General features: G+C 52.3%; 1 protein-coding gene across 2 annotated transcripts in view; it reads right to left on the bottom strand.

Moving 5' to 3' along the window:
- Positions 1 to 20,265, bottom strand: part of DNAH2 (dynein axonemal heavy chain 2) — a 125,175-nt gene extending 104,910 nt beyond the window's left edge. For both annotated transcript variants that reach the window (XM_037887273.2, XM_043537131.1), the window contains exons 1-7: positions 20,167 to 20,265; positions 17,573 to 17,708; positions 10,307 to 10,398; positions 8,912 to 9,082; positions 8,032 to 8,260; positions 7,235 to 7,345; positions 20 to 258 (exon numbers count right to left, since the gene is read on the bottom strand). In XM_037887273.2, coding sequence (XP_037743201.1) covers positions 20 to 258; positions 7,235 to 7,345; positions 8,032 to 8,260; positions 8,912 to 9,082; positions 10,307 to 10,398; positions 17,573 to 17,693 — 963 coding nt within the window. In that variant the 5' untranslated portion in view covers positions 17,694 to 17,708; positions 20,167 to 20,265. The remainder of the gene's footprint in view (positions 1 to 19; positions 259 to 7,234; positions 7,346 to 8,031; positions 8,261 to 8,911; positions 9,083 to 10,306; positions 10,399 to 17,572; positions 17,709 to 20,166) is intronic.
- Positions 20,266 to 23,280: the final 3,015 nt, after the last annotated feature.

The raw sequence follows: 23,280 nt of genomic DNA, 5'->3' as shown, positions 1-23,280 counted from the left end.
GCCCTGTCTCCACCCCTACCTGTATCTGTCTGGCAAGCCTTTGGAAGGGTGCCACATAGGAGGACTTGGAGAGCACCAGGATGGACTCGATGTGCGTCACTCCCTGCCTGCAGAGCTGTTTGCTGATCTCGGACAGGTCGGTGCAGCGGTTCCTCCAGAACTCGATCTCCTCCAGCGGCCCCGTGCTCTCCCGGCTCTCCCCCGCCTCCTGCGCTCTCAGCACCTCCTTGATCTGCCGAGTCCAGTGGATCATGGAAGCTGGAACAAAAAGTCAGACAAGGCCCAAGGAGTTAGGGGTTTAGACATCGCTGATTTTAATGGGTGCCAAATAGCTTACAGGCTCTGGGCTTTGGTGTCCAGTCCTGCCTGACAGGGTGTGAGAAGCAGTCAAGGTTACTGGTTGAGGATTTTCCTCTGCACCGGCATGATAGGTACATTCCACTGCAGAGCATGTGGTGCCGAATAACGGCCCCCGGTGGAACGTGGTTAGAGCAAAGGAACGGGGAGTCTGGACTCCGGGGTTCTGTTTGCAGCTCTGGGAGGGGAACGCAACCCGGTGATTAGAAACAGGGACTAAAATTCAGGACTCCTGCGTTCTAATCCACGTTAGCTCTCTGGCCTTCTGTTTCCCTCTCTGCGAATTGCAGGCAATGATATTTCCCTAATTCAGAGGCAGGTTGTGACGCTAAATTTTTCATTAGTGTCAAGAATGTGGATCCAATGTGATTCATAAATGCTCAGGGAGCAAAGCTGGGGGGGAGTGATATTCTAGTATCACTGTTGTGATCAAAACCAGACTGTAAAACAGACAGAAACTGCCTTAACCAGCTCCTCTACACCCCAGGTGCAGCTGCGGAAAGCTGAGCAGAGTGGTTTGAATTCCTGTGGCCCATGTTGGTCCCAAAGTTCCCCTCTGTAAGGTGCTGCTCTGTTGGCTTCCCGAATGACTTGCCATCCCTGCTCTTTAAGAGGAGACTTTGGCTGCTGTTTCCAGCCCACAAAAGCTTATGCCCAAATAAATTTGTTAGTCTCTAGGTGCCACAAGTCCTCCTCATTCTTTTTGCTGATACAGACTAACAGGGCTACCCCTCTGAAACCTTTAACAATGTTGTTACCTGTGTCTGTTAGTTCCTGAGTACATCACATCAAAGAGTGTTCTGGGATATCGCAAAGATGGGGGGACCTACATGGGTGAACCCCAGAGGAGATTCTCTGCACCCCAGGCAGCGATCCGAAAGTTGCCAGATGCATTAGTGCACTGAACTAGGAAGTAACCCAAGTAACTGACCGGATGGCAGCAGAAGGAAAAAGTTTATCTGAACTCAATTAACTAAGCTTGTGGCTTCCCCCCTGCTCCACAGAATGGAAGATGCTAATAGTCACAGTGCACCAATCTAAGAGTTAGGAGCACAGCATGAGAGCAGCAATCTCGGCACCAAATTATAGGTGTAAGATGATCACGCAGCCCAGCCATTAGAATAGCTAAGGACTTGATAACAGCTGAGAAGTAGCCTTAATGGAGACTACCCCCAAGGTGTCCGATTGGATGTTTCACCCAGACACATATTGTCATGCATAATAGCTGGTCCTGCTAGGATTTTAGTGGGGACAGTGCTGGGTTTTGTGGAACACACAGCCTGTTCATTATGGGCCATTCATGTCCACTCCTGAGCAATGGGAGGTTGTTCATGGTTCAAAAGAAACCTGGGAAGGGGACACTTTTCAGGGACATATTTAACTTTTGTAAAAGGAAAAAAGGTTCTGTAAAACCTCAGATTAAACGTTTTCTTGATTTTTATAACATTAGCACTGAGATGGAATCAATGAGAAATCAGCCCCCTCTACCCGAACTCAATTCTTTTGACTAAAAGAAAGATGCAAGGTATCTTGGGACGCACATATCTGCAAATGGGGCCCACCTTGATCAGACAAGAAGTCCTGTTCACTTCCCTGGCACCACTTGCATTAGGAACAATAGCAGAATTTAGCCACGGACGAGCCAAGTCCTAGCATAGTTTTCGCTTTATTACTTATAATCGAGAACTATTGCATAAATAATTCAATCTACAGCTTTTTCATAGAATATCAGGGTTGGAAGGGACCCCAGAAGGTCATCTAGTCCAACCCCCTGCTCGAAGCAGGACCAATTCCCAGTTAAATCATCCCAGCCAGGGCTTTGTCAAGCCTGACCTTAAAAACCTCTAAGGAAGGAGATTCTACCACCTCCCTAGGTAACGCATTCCAGTGTTTCACCACCCTCTTAGTGAAAAAGTTTTTCCTAATATCCAATCTAAACCTCCCCCACTGCAACTTGAGACCATTACTCATCCTGAGTGATCCATTCCATTGAATTTGCGATCCACTTCCTGGACACTACAGTGCTAATAAACAATGGTCACATAAACACCACCCTATACTGGAAACCTACTGACCGCTATTCCTACCTACATGCCTCCAGCTTTCACCCTGACCACACCACATGATCCATCGTCTACAGCCAAGCTCTGCGATACAACCGCATTTGCTCCAACCCCTCAGACAGAGACAAACACCTACAAGATCTCTATCAAGCATTCTTACAACTACAATACCCACCTGCTGAAGTGAAGAAACAGATTGATAGAGCCAGAAGAGTTCCCAGAAGTCACCTACTACAGGACAGGCCTGACAAAGAAAATAACAGAACGCCACTAGCCGTCACCTTCAGCCCCCAACTAAAACCCCTCCAACGCATTATTAAGGATCTACAGCCTATCCTGAAGGATGACCCAACACTCTCACAAATCTTGGGAGACAGGCCAGTCCTTGCCTACAGACAGCCCCCCAACCTGAAGCAAATACTCACCAACAACCACATACCACACAACAGAACCACTAACCCAGGAACTTATCCTTGCAACAAAGCCCGTTGCCAACTGTGCCCACATACCTATTCAGGGGACACCATCACAGGGCCTAATAACATCAGCCACACTATCAGAGGCTCATTCACCTGCACATCCACCAATGTGATATATGCCATCATGTGCCAGCAATGCCCCCCTGCCATGTACATTGGTCAAACTGGACAATCTCTACGTAAAAGAATAAATGGACACAAATCAGATGTCAAGAATTATAACATTCATAAACCAGTCGGAGAACACTTCAATCTCTCTGGTCACGCAATCACAGACATGAAGGTTGCTATCTTACGACAAAAAAACTTCAAATCCAGACTCCAGCGAGAAACTGCTGAATTGGAATTCATTTGCAAATTGGATACTATTAATTTAGGCTTAAATAGAGACTGGGAGTGGCTAAGTCATTATGCAAGGTAGCCTATTTCCCCTTGTTTTTTCCTACGCCCCCCCCCCCCCCCCCCGACATTCTGGTTAAACTTGGATTTATGCTGGAAATGGCCCACCTTGATTGTCATGCACATTGTGGGGAGAGTGGTCAGTTTGGATGAGCTATTGCCAGCAGGAGAGTGAGTCTGTGTGTGTGTTGGGGGGGGGGGGGGCGGTGAGAAAACCTGGATTTGTGCTGGAAATGGCCCACCTTGATTATCATGCACATTGTAGGGAGAGTGGTCACTTTGGATGAGCTATTACCAGCAGGAGAGTGAGTTTGTGTGTGTATGGGGGTGGGGTGGTGAGAAAACCTGGATTTGTGCTGGAAATGGCCCACCTTGATTATCATGCACATTGTAGGGAGAGTGGTCACTTTGGATAAGCTATTACCAGCAGGAGAGTGAGTTTGTGTGTGTGTGTGTTTTGGGAAAGGGGGGGGGGGGTGAGAAAACCTGTATTTGTACTGGAAATGGCCCACCTTGATTTTCATGCACGTTGTAAGGAGAGTGGTCACTTTGGATAGGCTATTACCAGCAGGAGAGTGAGTTTGTGTGTGTGGTTTTTGGAGGGGGGTGAGAGAACCTGGATTTGTGCAGGAAATGGCCCACCTTGATTATCATACACATTGTGAAGAGAGTGGTCACTTTGGATGGGCTATTACCAGCAGGAGAGTGAGTTTGTGTGTGTGGTTTTTGGAGGGGGTAGGGGGGTGAGAAAACCTGGATTTGTGCTGGAAATGGCCCAACTTGATGATCACTTTAGATAAGCTATTACCAGCAGGAGAGTGGGGTGGGAGGAGGTATTGTTTCATGGTCTCTGTGTGTATATAATGTCTTCTGCAGTTTCCACAGTATGCATCCGATGAAGTGAGCTGTAGCTCATGAAAGCTCATGCTCAAATAAATTGGTTAGTCTCTAAGGTGCCACAAGTCCTCCTTTTCTTTTTGCGAATACAGACTAACACGGCTGTTACTCTGAAACCAGTAACAGAAGAATCAAACCAAGCCCCTCAAGCTCAGTATCCTGTCTCTGACAGGCCACTATCGGATGCTACAGAGGAAGATGCAAAAATCTCCCCATAGAGGAAGTTTCTGTGTCCTGAAACCTGAGATTGTGTAGCTCTCATATATTTTTTATGCTTTTTAATGTAACTGTAGAGGTTCTCGTTAGCCACAGAAATGTCAAATCCTTTTTAAATTCAGCAAAACATAATGGACCCAACGAGCTACTGTGGCAGTGAGTTCCACAGTTGAATTACACGCTGTGTACATACAGTGCCCAATAGGTTACTGCTCAGTTTCACTGGAGGTCTCTTCCCTCAGCACTGCTGTGTCGTGGCCGTGACACTACAGATACTGTAGACAGGCCCTAATACAGAGCCAGGTAAAGCACTACATACAACGTACGTGAGGGAAGCTACGCCCACCCTAGATTGATCATCAAAACCCACGGAGATATATAATAAATGAGCCTGGCTAGCGTTACGGCTGCCTGCGGGTTGCTCGGGATAAGGGTGGAGGTACATGGGCTGTGGGAGGGAGGGAGATCAGGGCGAGAAGGGGAGCTGACGAGAGCCATGCAGATGGGGAGCGGAATCACTTAACTGCTTTTTTCTTGCTTTTTACAGTTGAGACTGGGGGGATACGCAGTCTAACAGCCAGTGCTGGAAGAGAACGGTTTTTGTGGGGGATAGAGGGTGTACGTGCTCTCTTTATATAGCAGCTGCACCATTATAATTAACTGGACGTTATTAATGATTATTAATTATTTCAATCAGAGTAGTGCCTACAGGCCCCCACCGGGGATCACGGTTCCATTGTTCTAGCTGCTGTATTTTTCTGTGTGTCGGGGGTAGCACTTGAGCCAGCAAATCTTCACGTGTGAGTAAATATCCTAACTAAATAAATGGACTACTCGTGTGAATGAAGTGACGCGTGTAAAACTGAACACACATGGACTGGGGGCTTAGACTGTCATTTCCTGGCTTTCCTCTAGGGCCCTGAGCCAGCAATCTGATCCGTGCAGAGAGACCTCTGCGCTCGGGTGGAGCCCCATTCATTTCACTGGGACGCCACACGGGCATAATTAGGGTGACAAATAGCAACTGTGAAAAAACGGGATGGGGGGGTAATAGGCGCCTATATAAGAAAAAGTCCCCAAAAACGGGACTGTCCCTTTAAAAACGGGACATCTGGTCACCCTAGGCATAATGGTAAGCTGATCCAATTGCAAGTGCAGTGCTGGTGCTTAATAAATAACCATCATGACCCAAGGATCTCTTGATGCCAACTGGCAGAGGGGTCCATGGGGTACAGAGATCCCCTGGCTTCACCACAGAATGTCAGGGAAGGTCTCTAATGAAAGCCTGTGTTGCACTGGCTAGCGTCACCATTGGGAGAGGTATGCACGGCAAATCTGTGAGGGGTTATGAACATATGCTTGAAAATTATGTTCTCTAGGTCTTGTGAGTTAAAGGCAGGTCACCCAAAGGTAGCCTGCCTGGAGACACATTTCCCCCAGCAGGTAGGAGACACTTATCTCCTAGTGGGGCAGGGAGCATTGTGTATGAAACCAAGAAGTGAAGTCGATTAGCATACTGGGTCAAATGCCAATGAAGAGCCAGTGGAGACTTGAGAAGGAAAGTAATAGGCAGATGTAAACAGTGTGGGGGAGACACCCTGTTCTTCAAGTGAAGATCAAAAGGTCTGGTTTAGTACAAAAGGGGTGCAGATAAACCCCAACTGAAGAAGTAAACTAACAGTGGGTTGAAGGCTTGGCTAAAAATTCTAGGAAGAGGGCTTGGGGTAAGCTACCCTCCAGAAAAGAGGGGACTATCTCAGAAGTTAAATGTATGCACTGAAAGCTGTGTTATGGTTTTATATGTAACCATTCATTTCCAGTATTCTTACTTTCTCTCATTTGCATCTCTGTTCTTCGATCATAAACTTATTCTTGATTTCACGATAAACATATCTAAGTGGTGTGTGTGAAGCAGACTGGAGATCCCGCGTTGACTATTCCACGCTGGTGTGAGCGATTCCTTTAGGAGTAGCAAACCTGAGAGCTCTGTGAGCGTTCAGTGAACGGGTGCTGGGCACTCCAGAGGGATGCTCGGAGGACCAGACAGTTGGCGTGCGCCTACGGCTAACCTGTGTGGAGAGAGCGAGGCCTATGGGGGCCCGGAAGGTGGACCGCTGTTGGAGATCAAAGGCATTTGATCTCCTGCTCTCTTTGGGTGATCTTTTTCGAGTGCTCCCCAATTTTTCTAGCTTTACCAACCTTTCCCCCGACACTGTTCTGGCTGGGGACCAGTCAGGCATCCCTTTGCCACAAGTCAAACCCAGAAAAGATATTTTAATAGCACAGGTCATGAAGAAACACAGCACTTTCCCCTCCCAGTCTCTCCCACATGGCAGGGCCTGGACTGACCCCGATCAGCCTCACATCCTCCAAGGTCATGAAATCAAGGCCCTCTTTATGCCCTGATTCTCCAGAGAGGTACCTGAGGACAGTGCAGCGAGTGTGTCCCCAGTTTCTGGGGAATGCAGAATCCCGCCACTGAGCCGCCCCGGCTGGTCTTGCCTCTGCTTAAAGTTTTTACTGCCTGGTGGTTGCCAGCTCCTTGAAGAATATCTGAAGTGAAAGCAATAACCCTGCAAAAGGATTCTCCGTGCTCCTCAGGCCCCAACAAGCCTCTCAGAGATTGGGAATGATGGATGCAGCTCATATGCTGCTGGAGGTTAATTCACTTAGACTCTGCGCACTGCGATTCTCCCCAGCTCCCCTGTCAAGTTTATCCCCCCGACCAGCCACTTTCCCATTACACTGATCTGGTTATTGCTCCCCTCTCCCAGGCCACGTGGCATTATGGCCCCCAAAGAGCCAGGCTGGGGAGTTACTCACTTTCCAGTCTCTGAACCAGTGCTTTGTCCTTCACGACCACTTCAGGCTTCATGGTCAGGGCTTCAATAGGGATGTAGAGAACCGTGCGGCCCTTCATTTTTGAACGTGTATCTGGAGAAGGGAGAGACAGATGGAGCTGCTGGTACACAATCAAATCCTCTCTCCTGCACTAGGTTTGGGGCTGGAGGGGGGGGAAGAGAAGTCTTTTTTCTCTGATTTTATTTTCTCAGAGGAGTCGGAGAATGGCACATGGGGCCCTTCACCTCTCGGGACCAGCTCCAATCAGGGCCCAGGTCAGGGAACACTGGCTGGCTCAAGGAGGGTCAGTGAATGGGATACGAAGCCTTTCACCACCAAGGACCAATTCCACCCTGCCCCTCGGTCAGGGGTGACAAAGATAAAGCGGGTGAGGTAGTACCTTTGGCTCTGGGGAGCTCAAAAGCTTGTCTCTTTCCCCATCAGAAAGACCTGTTGTTTGGTCCAACAAAAGACATTACTTCACCCACCTTGTGTCTCTCATATGCCGGGACCAACACAGCTACAACACTGCAAACAACAGTGGTGCCAAAGTCATTCTCCTCTGAAGGCTGGAAATCATTAATAGCGCTGTGCAAAATCCACCCGAGCACCCCATTGTGTACTGTGGACGTCATCGGAGTCTCCGGAATAGGAGAGCACAGAGCAACCCAACAAGACCTTGTGTAACAAGAAACTGGCCAGGTACCGATGTCCTGGTGGAGAGGACCAGAGGGCAGCACTGCGCGGCAGCTCAGGGGGAGAGGTGTTATTCACTCTACCTGTGAGAGAGGTCATGAAGTGGTATATTTCCGAGAAGAATTCGTTCTTGATGCTCTCGGGCCAATTGGTGTTGCGGAAGAGGCGGGGGAGGAAGACGCTATTGAGAATTCGCATGAGGGAATCAATGTAGGGTCTCCGGACGGTGCCAAATTGCACTGTCTTCTGGAAATTCTCTGCGGTGATCTCTGCATTCTCATGGCGGATGAAATAGGTAAGTTGTTTCTGCTCCTGCAAGGGGCAGCCAATGACAGGGTGAGGTTAATTAGCAGCAGGCTTTGCCCCCTCATTGTATCTATGGGCAATGTGTGTTGTTCCCACACCCAACACGCGGAGTTAAAGCAATGGGCCGTAGGTTTGAAGCATAATCAAAGCAAGGAAATTACAGTCATGAACAAGATATGACAGGGATAAGCTGGCCTGGCTTCTGTAAAGGAAAAGTGCACCTCTCTTACCTGTTAGAATTCCCTGAGCATTTCAGCCAAAGAGTGAATAAAGGAGAATTGGCTGACATCATTTATTTAGTATTTCAAAAAGCTTCAGGCAAAATCCTTCCCAAAAGGCTTTTAAGGAAACTAAAGCCCGGAGCCTGCAAACATTTATGCGTGCGCTTAATTTTACGAATGTGATGAGCATGCCATTGAAGGCACCATGCTGAACCACCAGGGTCCCTTCCCCCTCAACATCCCCTGCAGCACAGCGCCCCCTAGTGCTGGGGCATTAGGATCAGCAATAACTCATAGGGGAGAATGTCCCCAAGCACCAACTAGTCCCAAACCTGGTTAGCTCATGAGGCCAATAGGATGACAGCACAAACTGGTATGACTGCAGCCCCTCCACGGGAACTCTTGTAGGATCTAGGCAGCACAGTGCCAAACAAACCTGATATGGCATGGTCTGCTCAACCTTCAGTCCAGCAAACTCATCTATGTAGACGACGAGCAATTGCTTACTGACATCCTTCAGAAAGAGATCCAGGGTTGCAGCATGCTCCTCTGTCCACATGTCATCCCTTAGGCCACTCAGGACCACCCGGCTTCGGATGCAGGGTTTCTGGGGAAAGAGGACAGGACAGCAACAGCTTTAGCAAAGCCGAGGAGAGATGGGACAGTGGTTTCTGTGAGGTGAACACCTGCTTCTCTCGGAACGGGACTGAAACATACAGACACTGCCTTCCCAACCCATTTCACACAGGGGGCCTGAGAATGGCCATCAGATGGGAGTGGATTCTCTTCCGCACCAACCTGCACTGAACTGGGATTGGATACCAGAAAGTGAAAGCCTCCTGATCTCATTACAAATCCTCGTTAGCCAATCGCTGTCCCCTGAGGCCCCTCAGGAATGTACAGGAGAGGCTAATTTGTCAATGTAGTTGAAAGACAAACAAAGCTTCCATAGCTTTCTGGGCTAGGCTGTTAGGCAACCTGATCCCTGTTGAGGAGGAGAAGGTAAGAAACAATAAAGAGCCGAAATGTAAGGAATGAAAGAAGCAAATTTGGAGCTGGGCAGAGCAGCTGTTTGGGTTTGGAAGGGTTTTTTTAGAACAAGCATTAAGCCTTGTCTCCATTTCTCATTCCCAGGAGCATCTAAAGAAAACTTGGAAATTAGGATCAAACTAAGGTAACATCTGGCATGAAAGTTTAGAGCCAGATGTTACCTGCATTAATGTGACAAAACTCTATTCAGTGCCATGCAGGCACCCTCCTCCCTTCTGTCCTTTCTGTTTCTGGGCTCTGAGTGAAGAGCCATCAGGGCTGGGAGGTGCTGGATGGCAGGTAAAAACTGGAACACAGTTCAGAAAAGGCATCCCCTCCCCTCTGTGTGACTGATCTGAGAGGGGAGGATGGATTAATGTTCCTTGCCAGTAATCATCATCAGAATCACTTATGGTGCCATCGAATCTGTAAGAGCTTTGCAGCGTGAAATGCAACACTCAGAAGGGGGACGAGGCAGCCATTTCACCGTTCCACAGGGAGTTTAAAACAGAAAATTAAGGTGGATTCCACATCCAACTGCAATGGCAGCAGGGAATTTTGAGAGGTAAAATGGGATCACCTGAGCTGGAAGCTGGCCAGGACATCAAGATAACATATTAGTAGTTCCATGTATAGGAAAGTCTTGTATTTGACGGCCTTCCTTTCTCACCCCAGCCCCATCATGGAGGCTGCATCATCCTTTGTGATATTACGGAAAGGGAATGTCAAACTCGCACAGCTACCCAAGCACAGCATGGGTGACACAATGGCCCACAAAGGACATTGGGGCCCTCTGACTTACCAGATCCACCTCTTTTTCCTCTGGGATGATGACTGCGCCCACGTCTGCCTCACCTTCTCCCCGGCCATCGCAAGATCCGAGAGCACTGACTCCTTGGAGAAGACAAAATGTAAAGACACAAAAAATAAGGGGCTCCTCTCTGAGCCTTAACACGTTCCCCCTCCTTTAATGACTAGTGAGTTTAGCACGAATGGAAGGTGTCAGCTAGACAGCCCCTGGAGAATGAATCATAGAAACGTAGGACTGGAAGAGACCTCAGCAGGTCATCGGAGTCCAGTCCTCTGCATTAAGGCAGGACTAAGTATTATTCCAGAACACCTATTCTAGGCAGTTGTCTAATCTGTTCTTAAAAACCTCCAATGACAGAGATTCCACAAATTCCCTCGGTAATTTGCTTCAGTGCTTAACTAGGAAAAATTTCCTAACTGGAAGGGTGATCTCCCTTGCTACAGTTTAAGCCCATTGCTTCTTCTCCTGTCCTCAGTGGATAAGGAGAACCATTTATCACCCTCCTCTTTATACCCACCCTTGATGTAGATGAAGCCCCCTCTCAGTCTTCTCTGCTCCAGTCTAAACAAACCTGTTTTTTTTTCAATTTCCCCTCAGAGGTATGTTTTCTAGACCTTTCATCATTTTTCTTGCTCTCCTCTGAACACTCTCCAGTTTGTCCACATCTTTCCCGAAGTTTGGTGCCCAGAACTGCAGCTGAGGCCTTATCAGTGCTGACTATAGCGGAAGAATTACTTCTCACACCTTGCTTACAATACTCCTGCTAATACATCCCAGAGTGAGGTTTGCTTTTTTTTTTTTTTTTGCAACAATGTTACCTTGCTAACTCATATTTAGCTTGTGATCCCCTATAACCGTACATCCTTTTCCGCAGTACTCCTTCCTAGGCAGTCATTTCCCATTTTGTATTTGTGCAATTGATTATTCCTTCCTAAGTACAGTACTTGCATTTGTCCTTACTGAATTTCTTCCTATTTATTTCAGACTATTTCTCTAGCTTGTCAAGATCATTTTGAATTCTAATTCTGTCCTCCAAAGTGTTTGCAACCCATCCCAGCTGGGTATCATCTACAAACCTTACAAGTGTACTCTGTGCCATTCCCAAATCACTTATAAAGATATTGAACAGAAGACAGAGGACAGATCCATCCCACTTGATTTCCCCGGCCAGCTTGACTGTGAACCATTGATAACTACTCTCTGAGTACGGTTTTCCCACCTTGCAGTAGGTTCAGCTAGGCTATATTTCCCTAGTTTGCTTATGACAAAGTCATGAGAATCAAAAATCTTACGAAGGCCGAGATGTATCACATCTACTGCTCCCGCCACTCCCATCCACAAGGCTTTTTACCCAGTCCAAGAAGGATATTCTCTCTGTGTATCCCCAGAGCTGGAGGCAAAGAAAGCTTATGTCCCCTCTCCAAAGAGCTTTACCCTGCCCTCCCTGTGAAGGTGCCAATGAGGATGTGGATTAGTGCTAGTTGCGATGAGGTTTTACCCGTGTGGCCGGCACTAGGAACTGGACTCAGACTCCTACATAATTTCACACAGGGGCCCCAGAATGGCTGCCAGATGGGAGCAATCCGTCACTACTGAGCCACCTTGGAAGTGGTGCCTTCGAGCTGAAAGCCTCTGTATCCTATTCCCCGACCTTGTGAAGCAACCCATCCACCCTGACCTGAGGCCAAATTGCAACCAGTGCTCTAGATACGAAAGGCCCAGTGTCCCATTCCCTGAGCCAGCCAGCCAGTCCCCACCGACCTGAAGCCAAACTGGCACTGGTGCCCTAGATATGAAAGTCCCCGTTATCCCATTCCCCAAACCTTTGAGCTAACAGTAAACCCTGAGCACAACAAAACAGCTTCATTAGTAACAGACTATTCCATTGTCGCTGCACATGGAAAGGGAGATGAGGAAAAGGAAACCGGGCTGTAAGAAGAGATGAAGGCTCATGGATTTTGGAGCACTTTGTAATGAGGGTTCCTAAAGCACCGTGAGCCTCCCTCGATCCGAGTGACAAGGGACTTTCTAACACATTTGGTTACGGAAGCGAGACATACAGCTAAATGTTTCTGTTCCTGAACGTCGGCACTACGAATGCGACACCCAGCAGAGAGGAACCTTGGGGACACTTACAATGTTGTCATGAAGCATGACAAATTAACCATCCAGCTGAAACAGAAACTCTCTAATATCAACATTTTAAATTAACTGTCCCCCACCCCCACCCCCTGCTCCTCAAATCAAACGCAGTGGGACATGCCAATGCCCACAGCGAGTCATCATTTGTGTTTCAATTACACCAGCATCCAGAGTGAGGCACCCTCTGCTCATAGCGAGGGAATGAAAAACAGTCGCCTTCTGATTGGCCATGAATACTTTTCTTTAATGTAAACTGTTAACAAGTGAATTTATGGGTTTGTGAAAGGTGCCAGCTTGGCGTTCCCCGGACATGGAGTCCTTCATTTATCACTGGGCAGCAGTGGAGTAAACTTTCCCCCCCAGTTCGTACACTGTCCACATCAGTGTGCCTCAGTTAGGGGAATTCCTTGTAGGGGACGACAAGAGTTTAGTCTACATGGGCTAGATTTTAAAGGTATTTGGGCACCTAACTCACACTGATTTAAAGTCAGTGCCTATAGCCCATTTGGCCTCTGCCAAGGCTGCCAGCACCAGAGCAGACGGTGGTGATAATCGTAATGTGGAACTGGCCTGAATTCATTTCACAAGTGGGCAATCGAATGGCATCAGGTAGGTATGAATTCCAGCCATTGACCCACGCCAGTTCTACACCCATGACCCAGAGGTGGAAGAGTCCAATCTCCATCCCGCCCCCACCATGAGCCAGCCAGTCCCCACCCTTTCGCATTTTGCCATCATGTTTAAAAGTTGCTTTGGAATTTCTCTCAATTTGAACACCACTGGAGAGATCCAAAACAATGAGTTCGGCTGCTACAGGACTATCACACTAGCAGATACTTCACTAGAGCAACATATGCAAAGCTGAGTCTGATTTCAACAAATTCAGAATCAGTGACCACAAACCAGATATGGAAACCGGGAGACACGCTTCAAAGCTAGAGAGAAGTGACAGTGCAGCCAACGTGACGCAGAAGGAGAGACTGAGAGAGAAAGACTTCCTACTGCAGTGTCTGTACCAGAGAAATTTCCTCAAACTATCAGGAATCACACAAGACTTTTCATCCCAAAGCTAGAGCAGCTTTCCACTAGCCCAGGACTGAACTGCAGCGGCAAATGGACACAGGATAAAAGCCCTAACCTGGTGTGATGCCCCCTCCTGGGTAGCTGGTATCTGCCTCGGAGACAGACTTGACAGCCATTCATTCCCTTTTACACTTTGGCAATACTCTGTATACAGCTTGTCATGCCAATAAAGCCCTACTGAATTGAAAAAAGCACAGTTGGGTGATCTACCCTCTGCCCAGCATCTCTCTTCCCCCTGCTCCGCTGCCACCCAATGGCCAGCTCATTGCTGAGTGGTGGCAATGCCACCTGACCAGCAGCTCCCCACTTCTCTCCCCCTCACCTCTTCTCCTGCTGCTGCTGCTTTAGAAACAGCACAGCTTATTAGTGTATAATGAAGGGACGGAGCCAGCACATGCAATGGGGTGGGGCTTGCAGAAGGACAGGCCGCCCTGGATTCTATAATGAACTGCTGAGTGTGCCGCTGGACGGACTCGAACGATTCACACATGCTTCTTAGCCCCTGCGCTGCTAGGAGCTGAGGGAGAGTCTCCTTTCGCCCAAGTGCTAGGGGCCTGAGCTTCTGCAGCAGGAGAAACTCTGGGTACGTCTTCCCTGCAACTGGGACAACACACATAGGCATACCCAGGCTAACTTGGATCGAACTAGCTTGCTACAAATAGCAGTGTCACTGTGGCAGCATGGGGCCAGCTGCCTGCATCTGTACCTAGGGGCCAGGGCGGGATTGTCCTTAGCCAGCTAGCCCACGCTGCTGCAACTACATTGCTACTCTTAGCAAGCCAACTCAACTAAAGCTAGCTTGGATATGCCGACACATGCCGCCATCGCCCCTCCTGACTGCTGTGCGCACACATCCCGAGTTCTAGATCTGCCTCTGCTGGGCGGCTCTGAGCCACCACCGTGCACGGCGCAGGATCTCCTGGCTGTCACTAGCCATCACATGTTCAAACGCAGGCGCCTCTAATGCTCGTGGCCCCATTTCAGAAATTCGGACCCCGATCTTCAGAGGTGCCGAGCATCCCCAGCTCCTAATGGCGCCAGCGGGAGTTGTGGGTTCTCTGAAGCTCAGAAAATCAGGGTGTCCCAATATAAGAACCCAAAAAACAGAGTGGCCGGCTCTAAAGGAATTTGTTACTGTGAATGGCTAGCCAGACAAGGTGGGTGAGGCAATATTTGACCAACTTCTGATGGTGGGAGCGACCTGGGACAGACATGGCTATAACAACTCTGCACGCAACAATGGCCAGAGAGACAGACGGGCCAGGGGAGACAGCTGCCAACAGGGGAGGTCTACATCTGGCCTTGCTGACTCAGCGTATGTCAAGGGGGACCAGCAGGCGGTCAGGCCAGGCCTGGGTGCTGGTATTACAGACCTAATCTTTGCTCCCTTTCATTTTGTCTTGTTTCATGCTCCCTTGTCCCGAATCAAACCCTCTGCACTTGCTGAATAAAACCCTCCTGCGGCTTCATCTCCCAGGGAGCACGCCCGTGGAAGTGCTTCCCAATTCAGCCAGCGTTCGGCTGCCTGACAGGGGATGTCATTTCGCTGACTGTCGCAGCAGTCTGGATTGGAGCAGAAGCTCTGAGCGGAGCTGGCTTCGTGCACGTTACATTAGGCAGCGATGATCACTGGAACGGAAGAGCTAGTGTAGCTCTGAAGAGCTGCTGCTGGAAATCAGGGTGGGTTACTGTGGTAACACACTGAAGGGAAACAATTTGAGGGGGAGGGGGGCTCACAGACCTGATTAAGATAAACATCTACAGCTAGGAGTTTTAAGTGATAAGTCTGAAGAAAGGAATGATTGAAAAGACAGCATAGATCGGGGGTCCGAGACGGAGAGACAGAGCTTTTCCCTTCTAGAGCATCAGTTCCAGTATTCGCAAAAAGAAAAGGAGGACTTGTGGCACCTGAGAGACTAACCAATTTATTTGAGCATAAGCTTTCCAGTATTGTCTCTCACATGGGGGACCAGTTGGCTTATGGGGGGCAAGGGATAGGATATAGGGCCTTTCACCTCTAGGACACTGGTTTTGACCCACCCCACATGGGGAGCACTGGCTGGCTCTTGGGAGGCAGGGAATGGGACACAGGACCTTTCACCTCTAGAGCAGTGGCTGCATCTGGCACCATGTCAGAGATGACTGGTTAGTTTAGGGAGTGGGATGAAGAGCCTCAGCTACAACGGCAGTTCTAATCCAGCTCCAGGTGGATGGCTTTTTTACAAAAAAAACCCCCAAATATTAAAACTATTGTAACAGCAGCTGGGGCTCAAGGGTGCCTATAATAAACAAGACTAGCAGATTTCAGAGTAGACTGGGAGTGGCTGGGTCATTACACATACTGAATCTATTTCCTTAAGTTAAGTATCCTCACACCTTCTTGCCAACTGTCGAAACGGGCCATCTTGATTATCACTACAAAAGTTTTTTTCTCCTGCTGATAATAGCTCATCTTAACTAATTAGCCTCTCACAGTTTGTATGGTAACTTCCAACTTATCTGTATGTGTGTGTGTATATATATATCTTACTATATGTTCCATTCTATGCATCCGAAGAAGTGAGCTGTAGCCCACGAAAGCTTATGCTCTAATAAATTTGTTCGCCTCTAAGGTGCCACAAAGACTAGCAGATGTCTTCAACTTGCCTGTATCTTTAATAGGGTGAAGGCTCGGGCTGCACTTCACTCTCTATACCAGGAGGCCACGACGGTAACACTGGGTTTGATTTCACAAGGTGAGGCCGACACTGGACATTTTTATGTCTGGTATAACTTCCCACCCTCACAGTTCCAGCAGTATGCAGAAAGGACCCAGATTGCTGCCTGGATTTTAACCAGCATCTCATGTGGACCTGCAGTTACACCACTGCACTAGGACCCAACAGACCTGGCTTCTATTCCTGGCTCTGCCCGAGATCTGCTGTATAGCCGTGGGCAAGTTCCCGGGCCTCTGTTTCATTCTCACCCTTTGTCTGGCGAGATTGTTAGCTCTGCGACAGGGACTATCCCTCAGCGGGTGTTTGTACGATGCAGCACTGGAGTGCTACTGTCATCATAACAGACTTGCTGAGAGCAAGTTAGATCAGCGGTCTGCAACCTTTTCTCATTTGCGGGCCTCTGAAAATTTTGGAATGGAGGTGCAGCCCCCTTCGGAAATGACAGACCGTCTGCGGACCCCCCATGGACCACAGGTTGAAAACCGTTATTCTATGGGAACGACAACCTTTTGCAGACCCCTTAGACATAGTCTGCAGACCCCCAGGGGTCTGCGGACCACAGGTTGAAAACCACCGGGTTAGGTGAATTTTATGGTGACTAAAATGCCCAAACCCTGTCCAGGACAGGAATAAAAGGGGATAAACTGGCCAGGAAAAAATCTAGGCTGGAAATGAGAAGAAGGTTTCTAACTCTAACCCGACCTTCTGGCCTTCCTCCTGTGGTTTACTCGTCTGGAGTGGGCCGGATTTTGAAAGATCTATCTCCTAGTGGGGTCTTGGTGCCTGGGCTTAGCACAAACCACGTGTGAGGTTCTCACGGTGCCGGAAGATTTCGAGCGAGGTTCTGCAACAGTAGGAATCGTGGGGGCAAAGAACCTAACTAGTTTGAGGATGAAGCGTGATAAGTTTAAACGGGATATGACAGGGTGACCTGGGACAGCAGGGGACCAGACTCCGTGACCCAGGAGGACCTTGTCACTCCTACGTCCAGTGCTGGAGCTGCAACCGTCAAAACAATGGCAGGGAATTTAAGGGCCTGCAGCTCTCACTGACTTCAGCTCAGCACTTGAAAACCAGGCCCTAAGAGAGTAGCGTAGACAAGGCCCAAGGGGCTGCCGTCTGGTGAAATCACTAGTTATTTGATATGACCTTTGCAGCCAGGTTTGGTATAAATTAGGGTATACAGAGCTAGTGGCAGGATTTGCAGAGGTGCTGAGCACTTGTGACTCCCAGGAAGCCCAGGGAGCTACGGGGCACTCAGAGAGTTGGACCATCTGCGCAGCAGGCAGCGCTAGTAAAGGGTTTGGGGAAATACCAGTCTCCTCCGGGGTGGGGGCCGGCAGACCCAATTCACTATCCGATACCACGGTGGGTCTCTGCACAGCACTTTTGCGCTGCTTTTTGTCGCCAGGCGTGCCGCGGCGGCGAGCACTCATTGTTCACCAAAGGCTCTGTGAAAAAACCAAACCTGTATTTAGGAAACCGACGGCATCACTGGAAGGAAAAACAGTCGAACAGAGCAGGCGGGACAGAGGGCCAAGGTCCTATTCCCAGCTCTGGGAGGGGAGTGGGATCGAGGGGGTTAGAGCGGGGGTGGGGGCTGGGAGTCAGGACTCCTGGGTTCTATCCCTGATTCTAGGAAGGGAGTGGGGTCTAGGGGGTTAGAGCAGGAGACTCTGTTCCCCTGCTACCATGCTCTTCGGGTGGCTTTTACACCACTTGCTCTGGGGTAAATGATGGCACCCGGCCCAGAGACATGGAGAACAGGAGTTCTGTTCCTGCCCCGCCACGAAGGAGCCGTGCCTTTGGGGACGTCACTTCCTGTCACTGGGCCACCCATCTGCGCCTAGATTCGGTCCCTCTTCCTCCTCCTCCTCCTCCTCCTTCTCAAAGCCATTGGCCTCTTCCCGGTAAAATGTTCCCTCCCCTTAATGGCTGTTACCTGTTTTCACCTGCCCCCTCCCGAACCCACCTGCCCCCCCACCCACCTTCTCCACCCCACACTTGTCCCCTTCCTCCCCACCCCAGCCGCTCACTTGCCCCCTTTCCAACCCGTCCTCCAACTCCCACCTGCCCCCTCCCCTACCACACGTGGGTCCCACACTCGTTTACTTGCCACCTAACTCCTGCCTCCCCCTCTCTCCTGCACCTGACACCCCCTCCCCTCCCTCCTTCCTCTCCCCCCCTCACCCTCTCCCCTCCCCTCACACCCATCCCCTTCCACTCACAACTGTCCCCATCCCCCACACACCCCTTCCCTCTTCCCATTTGCCCTCTCCCCCAGCAGCTCCCCTCCCGTCCCTTCTCCTCCACTTCACAACTGCCCCCCCAACAGCTACCCTTCCCACCTGCCCCCTCCTTCAACCTGCCCCTCCCCTCAGACACTTCCCCCTCCCCTTCACATGTGGCCCCTTCCCTCACCTGCCCACCTCGCCCACAGCTACCCTTTCCACCTGCCCCTTCCCTCATCTACTCCCTCCCTCTGCAACCTACCCCCTGCCCTCACTTGCCCCCTCCCCCACACCTACCCCTCCCTCTGCAACATGCCCCTCACCTCACCTCCACACCCACCCCTCCCACTTCCCATCTGCCCCTGCTCCCACAGCTACCCCTCCGATCTGCCCCTCCCCTTACCTGCTCCCTCCCCTCCAGCTACCCCCTCCTTCAACCTGCCCCTTCCCTCCCCTCTCCCCCATACCTACCCCTCCCACTTCCCACCTGCCCCTTCCCCCAGCTACCCCTCCCACCTGCCCTTCCCCGCACCTGCCCCCTCCCCCAGCTACCCCTCCCACCTGCCCCTCCCCGCACCTGCCCCCTCCCCCAGCTACCCTCTCCTTCATCCTGCCCCTCTCCTCCCCCATACCTACCCCTCCCACTTCCCACCTGCCCCCTCCCCCCAGCTACCCCTCCCACCTGCCCCACTCCTCACCTACCCCTGCTCCCAAGCTACCCCTCCCACCTGCCCTTCCCCGCACCTGCCCCCTCCCCCCACAGCTACCCCCTCCTTCAACCTGCCCCTCCCACTTCCCACCTGCCCCCTCCCCCACAGCTACCCCTCCCTCTGCAACATGCCCCTCACCTCACCTCCACACCCACCCCTCCCACTTCCCATCTGCCCCTGCTCCCACAGCTACCCCTCCGATCTGCCCCTCCCCTTACCTGCTCCCTCCCCTCCAGCTACCCCCTCCTTCAACCTGCCCCTTCCCTCCCCTCTCCCCCATACCTACCCCTCCCACTTCCCACCTGCCCCTTCCCCCAGCTACCCCTCCCACCTGCCCTTCCCCGCACCTGCCCCCTCCCCCAGCTACCCCTCCCACCTGCCCCTCCCCTTACCTGCTCCCTCCCCTCCAGCTACCCCCTTCTTCAACCTGCCCCCTCCCCTTCACATCTGCCCCTCCCCTCACCTGCCCACTCCCCCCAGCTACCCCCTCCTTCAACCTGCCCCTTCCCTCCCCTCTCCCCCATACCTACCCCTCCCACTTCCCACCTGCCCCCTCCCCCAGCTACTCCTCCCACCTGCCCCACTCCTCACCTACCCCTGCTCCCACAGCTACCCCTCCCACCTGCCCTTCCCCGCACCTGCCCCCTCCCCCCACAACTACCCCCTCCTTCAACCTGCCCCTCCCACTTCCCACCTGCCCCCTCCCCCACAGCTACCCCTCCCACCTGCCCTTCCCCGTACCTGCCCCCTCCCCCCACAGCTACCCCCTCCTTCAACCTGCCCCTCCCCCTTCCCCCCTGCCCCTTCCCCCACCTGCGCTTCCCCACACCTGCCCCCTCCCCCCACAGCTACCCCCTCCTGCCCCTCCCCCTTCCCACCTGCCCCCTCCCCTTCATATGTGCCCCTCCCCCCATGCCCCCTCCCCCAACCTGCCCCCTCCCCCACACCTCACTCCTACCCCACTTCACCCCTGTCCCGCACGCTCCGCTCCAACTCGCCCCTCGAGCCCCGCCCACCCCCAGCGTCTCCCCGGGCAACCGAGCAACGGAAGCTGCGGGGAGGAGCGCGAGCCTGGGAGGGAACCAATCACGAGAGGGCCGGGGGAAGGAGCGCGCGCCGCTTGAGTGGCGGTTGGTGGGAGGGGAGTGGAGCGCGCGCCGCTTGAGTGACTGTTACTGAGGAGGAGCGACTGGGATGGGAAGCAGCCCTGTCAATCCTGCCAAGAGAGACGCCTGATTGGAGAATCAGGAGGAGAGCGGCGGGAGCAGAAGGGATGGGTGGGCCTAGGAAAAACTGTCAATCTTGGTCAGAGAGGCAGCTGATTGGAGAGCTGGGGGGAAATGGGTGGGAAGAAGGAGAGGGTCTCCTCAAATTCCCTGAGGGAGGAATTCAATCCCCCCCGCCCCGCAAGGTCTGGATAACGGCTCCCATCATGCAGCAGAAGGGGTTGCTTATCAGAGCTTAGCATCAGTCCCAGAATGCATTGCACCAACCGAACAGGAGTAGAGCTCCCCCAGTGCATTGCTGTACCCCAATGTGAGCGGAGCTCCCAGAATGCATTGCTACACACGGTATGAGCTGCAGGCGCGGGGCAGCGGTCCCAGCATGCATTGCTACCCACACTACGAGCCGCAGGCCTGGAGCAGAGCTCCCAGAATGCATTGCTACCCACACTACAAGCCGCAGGCCTGGAGCAGAGCTCCCAGAATGCATTGCTACCCACACTATGAGCCACAGGCCTGGGGCGGAGGTCCCAGAATGCATTGCTACACACAGTATGAGGCACAGGCGCGGGGCGGCAGTCCCAGAATGCATTGCTAGCCACACTACGAGCCACAGGCCCGGGGCGGAGGTCCCAGAATGCATTGCTACCCACACTACGAGCCGCAGGCCTGGGGCGGAGCTCCCAGAATGCATTGCTACCCACACTACGAGCCGCAGGCCTGGGGCGGAGCTCCCAGAATGCATTGCTACACACACTATGAGCCGCAGGCCTGGAGCAGAGCTCCCAGAATGCATTGCTACCCACACTACAAGCTGTAGGCCTCGGGGTAGAGGTCCCAGAATGCATTGCTACACACACTATGAGCCGCAGGCCCAGGGCGGAGGTCCCAGAATGCATTGCTACCCACACTATGAGCCGCAGGCCCGGGGCGGAGCTCCCAGAATGCATTGCTACCCACACTACGAGCCGCAGGCCCCGGGCGGAGCTCCCAGAATGCATTGCTACCCACACTACGAGCCGCAGGCCTGGGGCGGAGCTCCCAGAATGCATTGCTAGCCACACTACGAGCCGCAGGCCCTGGGCGGAGCTCCCAGAATGCATTGCTACCCACACTACGAGCCGCAGGCCTGGGGCGGAGCTCCCAGAATGCATTGCTACCCACACTACGAGCCACAGGCCTCGGGGTAGAGGTCCCAGAATGCATTGCTACCCACACTATGAGCCGCAGGCGTGGGGCGGAGCTCCCAGAATGCATTGCTACCCACACTACAAGCTGTAGGCCTCGGGGTAGAGGTCCCAGAATGCATTGCTACCCACACTACAAGCTGTAGGCCTCGGGGTGGAGGTCCCAGAATGCATTGCTACCCACACTATGAGCTGTAGGCCTCGGGGTAGAGGTCCCAGAATGCATTGCTACCCACACTATGAGCCGCAGGCGTGGGGCGGAGCTCCCAGAATGCATTGCTACCCACACTACAAGCTGTAGGCCTCGGGGTAGAGGTCCCAGAATGCATTGCTACCCACACTATGAGCCGCAGGCGCAGGGCGGAGCTCCCAGAATGCATTGCTACCCACACTATGAGCCGCAGGCGTGGGGCGGAGCTCCCAGAATGCATTGCTACCCACACTACGAGCCACAGGCCTCGGGGTAGAGGTCCCAGAATGCATTGCTCCCCACACTATGAGCCGCAGGCGCGGGGCGGAGCTCCCAGAATGCATTGCTACCCACACTACGAGCCACAGGCCCGGGGCGGAGGTCCCAGAATGCATTGCTACCCACACTACGAGCCACAGGCCTCGGGGTAGAGGTCCCAGAATGCATTGCTCCCCACACTACGAGCCACAGGCCCGGGGCGGAGGTCCCAGAATGCATTGCTACCCACACTACGAGCCGCAGGCCCAAGGAATGGGAACGCTTTATGTACTCTTTGTCGAGAACCTGGAGCCAGCCAGTTCCCCTGATTGGACCTAGCCCCCCCACAGGGGGCAAAGGCGCTTTATTCCCCCATCCTCCTGGCTCTTTGCTATCGTGGGGCTTTTCCTCCCCCACTCCCATCAATCAGGCACCCGCAGCACGAGCAGGTGCCGTCGGCAGCCAGGGGAGAGGCTGGGGTTTCATACCAAGGCTTGTCGGGAACAGGCCGATCGTCTGGGACCGCCGAGGGCGCCCCAGGCTGACCAGAGAGCAGCAGACGATCAGCGTGCGGGGAAAGGTGCCATCGGCCGCTGCGCACCTTGGCCGCCAGGGGTGTCGCCAACTGGCCTCTGCTCCAAGGCTGAAGAAGGTGACCTCTCATAGGCCAAGCCGGTGCCGGCTAGTGTTACTTAGGGGAGCCCATCGGCTTCCACCAAGCACCATCCCCTTAGGATGGTTCGCCATCCGTCCGGGAGGGGGGTGGGGAGAGCAAACCAAGCCGGCTGTCCCGCTGCCGCATGGAAGGCAGCAGCCACCCCAGTCACCCAGCTAGCTCCTGGCACAAAGAGCGTCTTACTGTGACGATTAGGGACCAGACACAGCTAGGGATTGGGAATGCAGCACGTGGGTGATTGCTCTGTCTTCCCCAACACCATGCTGCCCGCGAGGATCTAGTCCATCCATTGCCAGCTGCTCTACACATGGATTTATCCATCCATCCATCCCCATACCCGCCATCTATCCCCCCTTCCATCCCCCCATCCATCCCCATACCCGCCATCTATCCCGCCTTCCATCCCCCCATCCATCCCCATACCCGCCATCTATCCCCCCTTCCGTCCCCTCATCCATCCCCATACACGTCATCTATCCCCCTTCCATTCCCCCCATCCATCCCCATACACGCCATCTATCCCCCCTTCCATCCCCCCATCCATCCCC

The sequence above is a fragment of the Chelonia mydas genome, chromosome 28, assembly GCF_015237465.2.
Source record: "Chelonia mydas isolate rCheMyd1 chromosome 28, rCheMyd1.pri.v2, whole genome shotgun sequence".
Taxonomy (NCBI): Eukaryota; Metazoa; Chordata; order Testudines; family Cheloniidae; genus Chelonia; species Chelonia mydas.
Note: the sequence above shows the minus strand (reverse complement) of the source record. Positions and strands in the feature narration are given on the sequence as shown.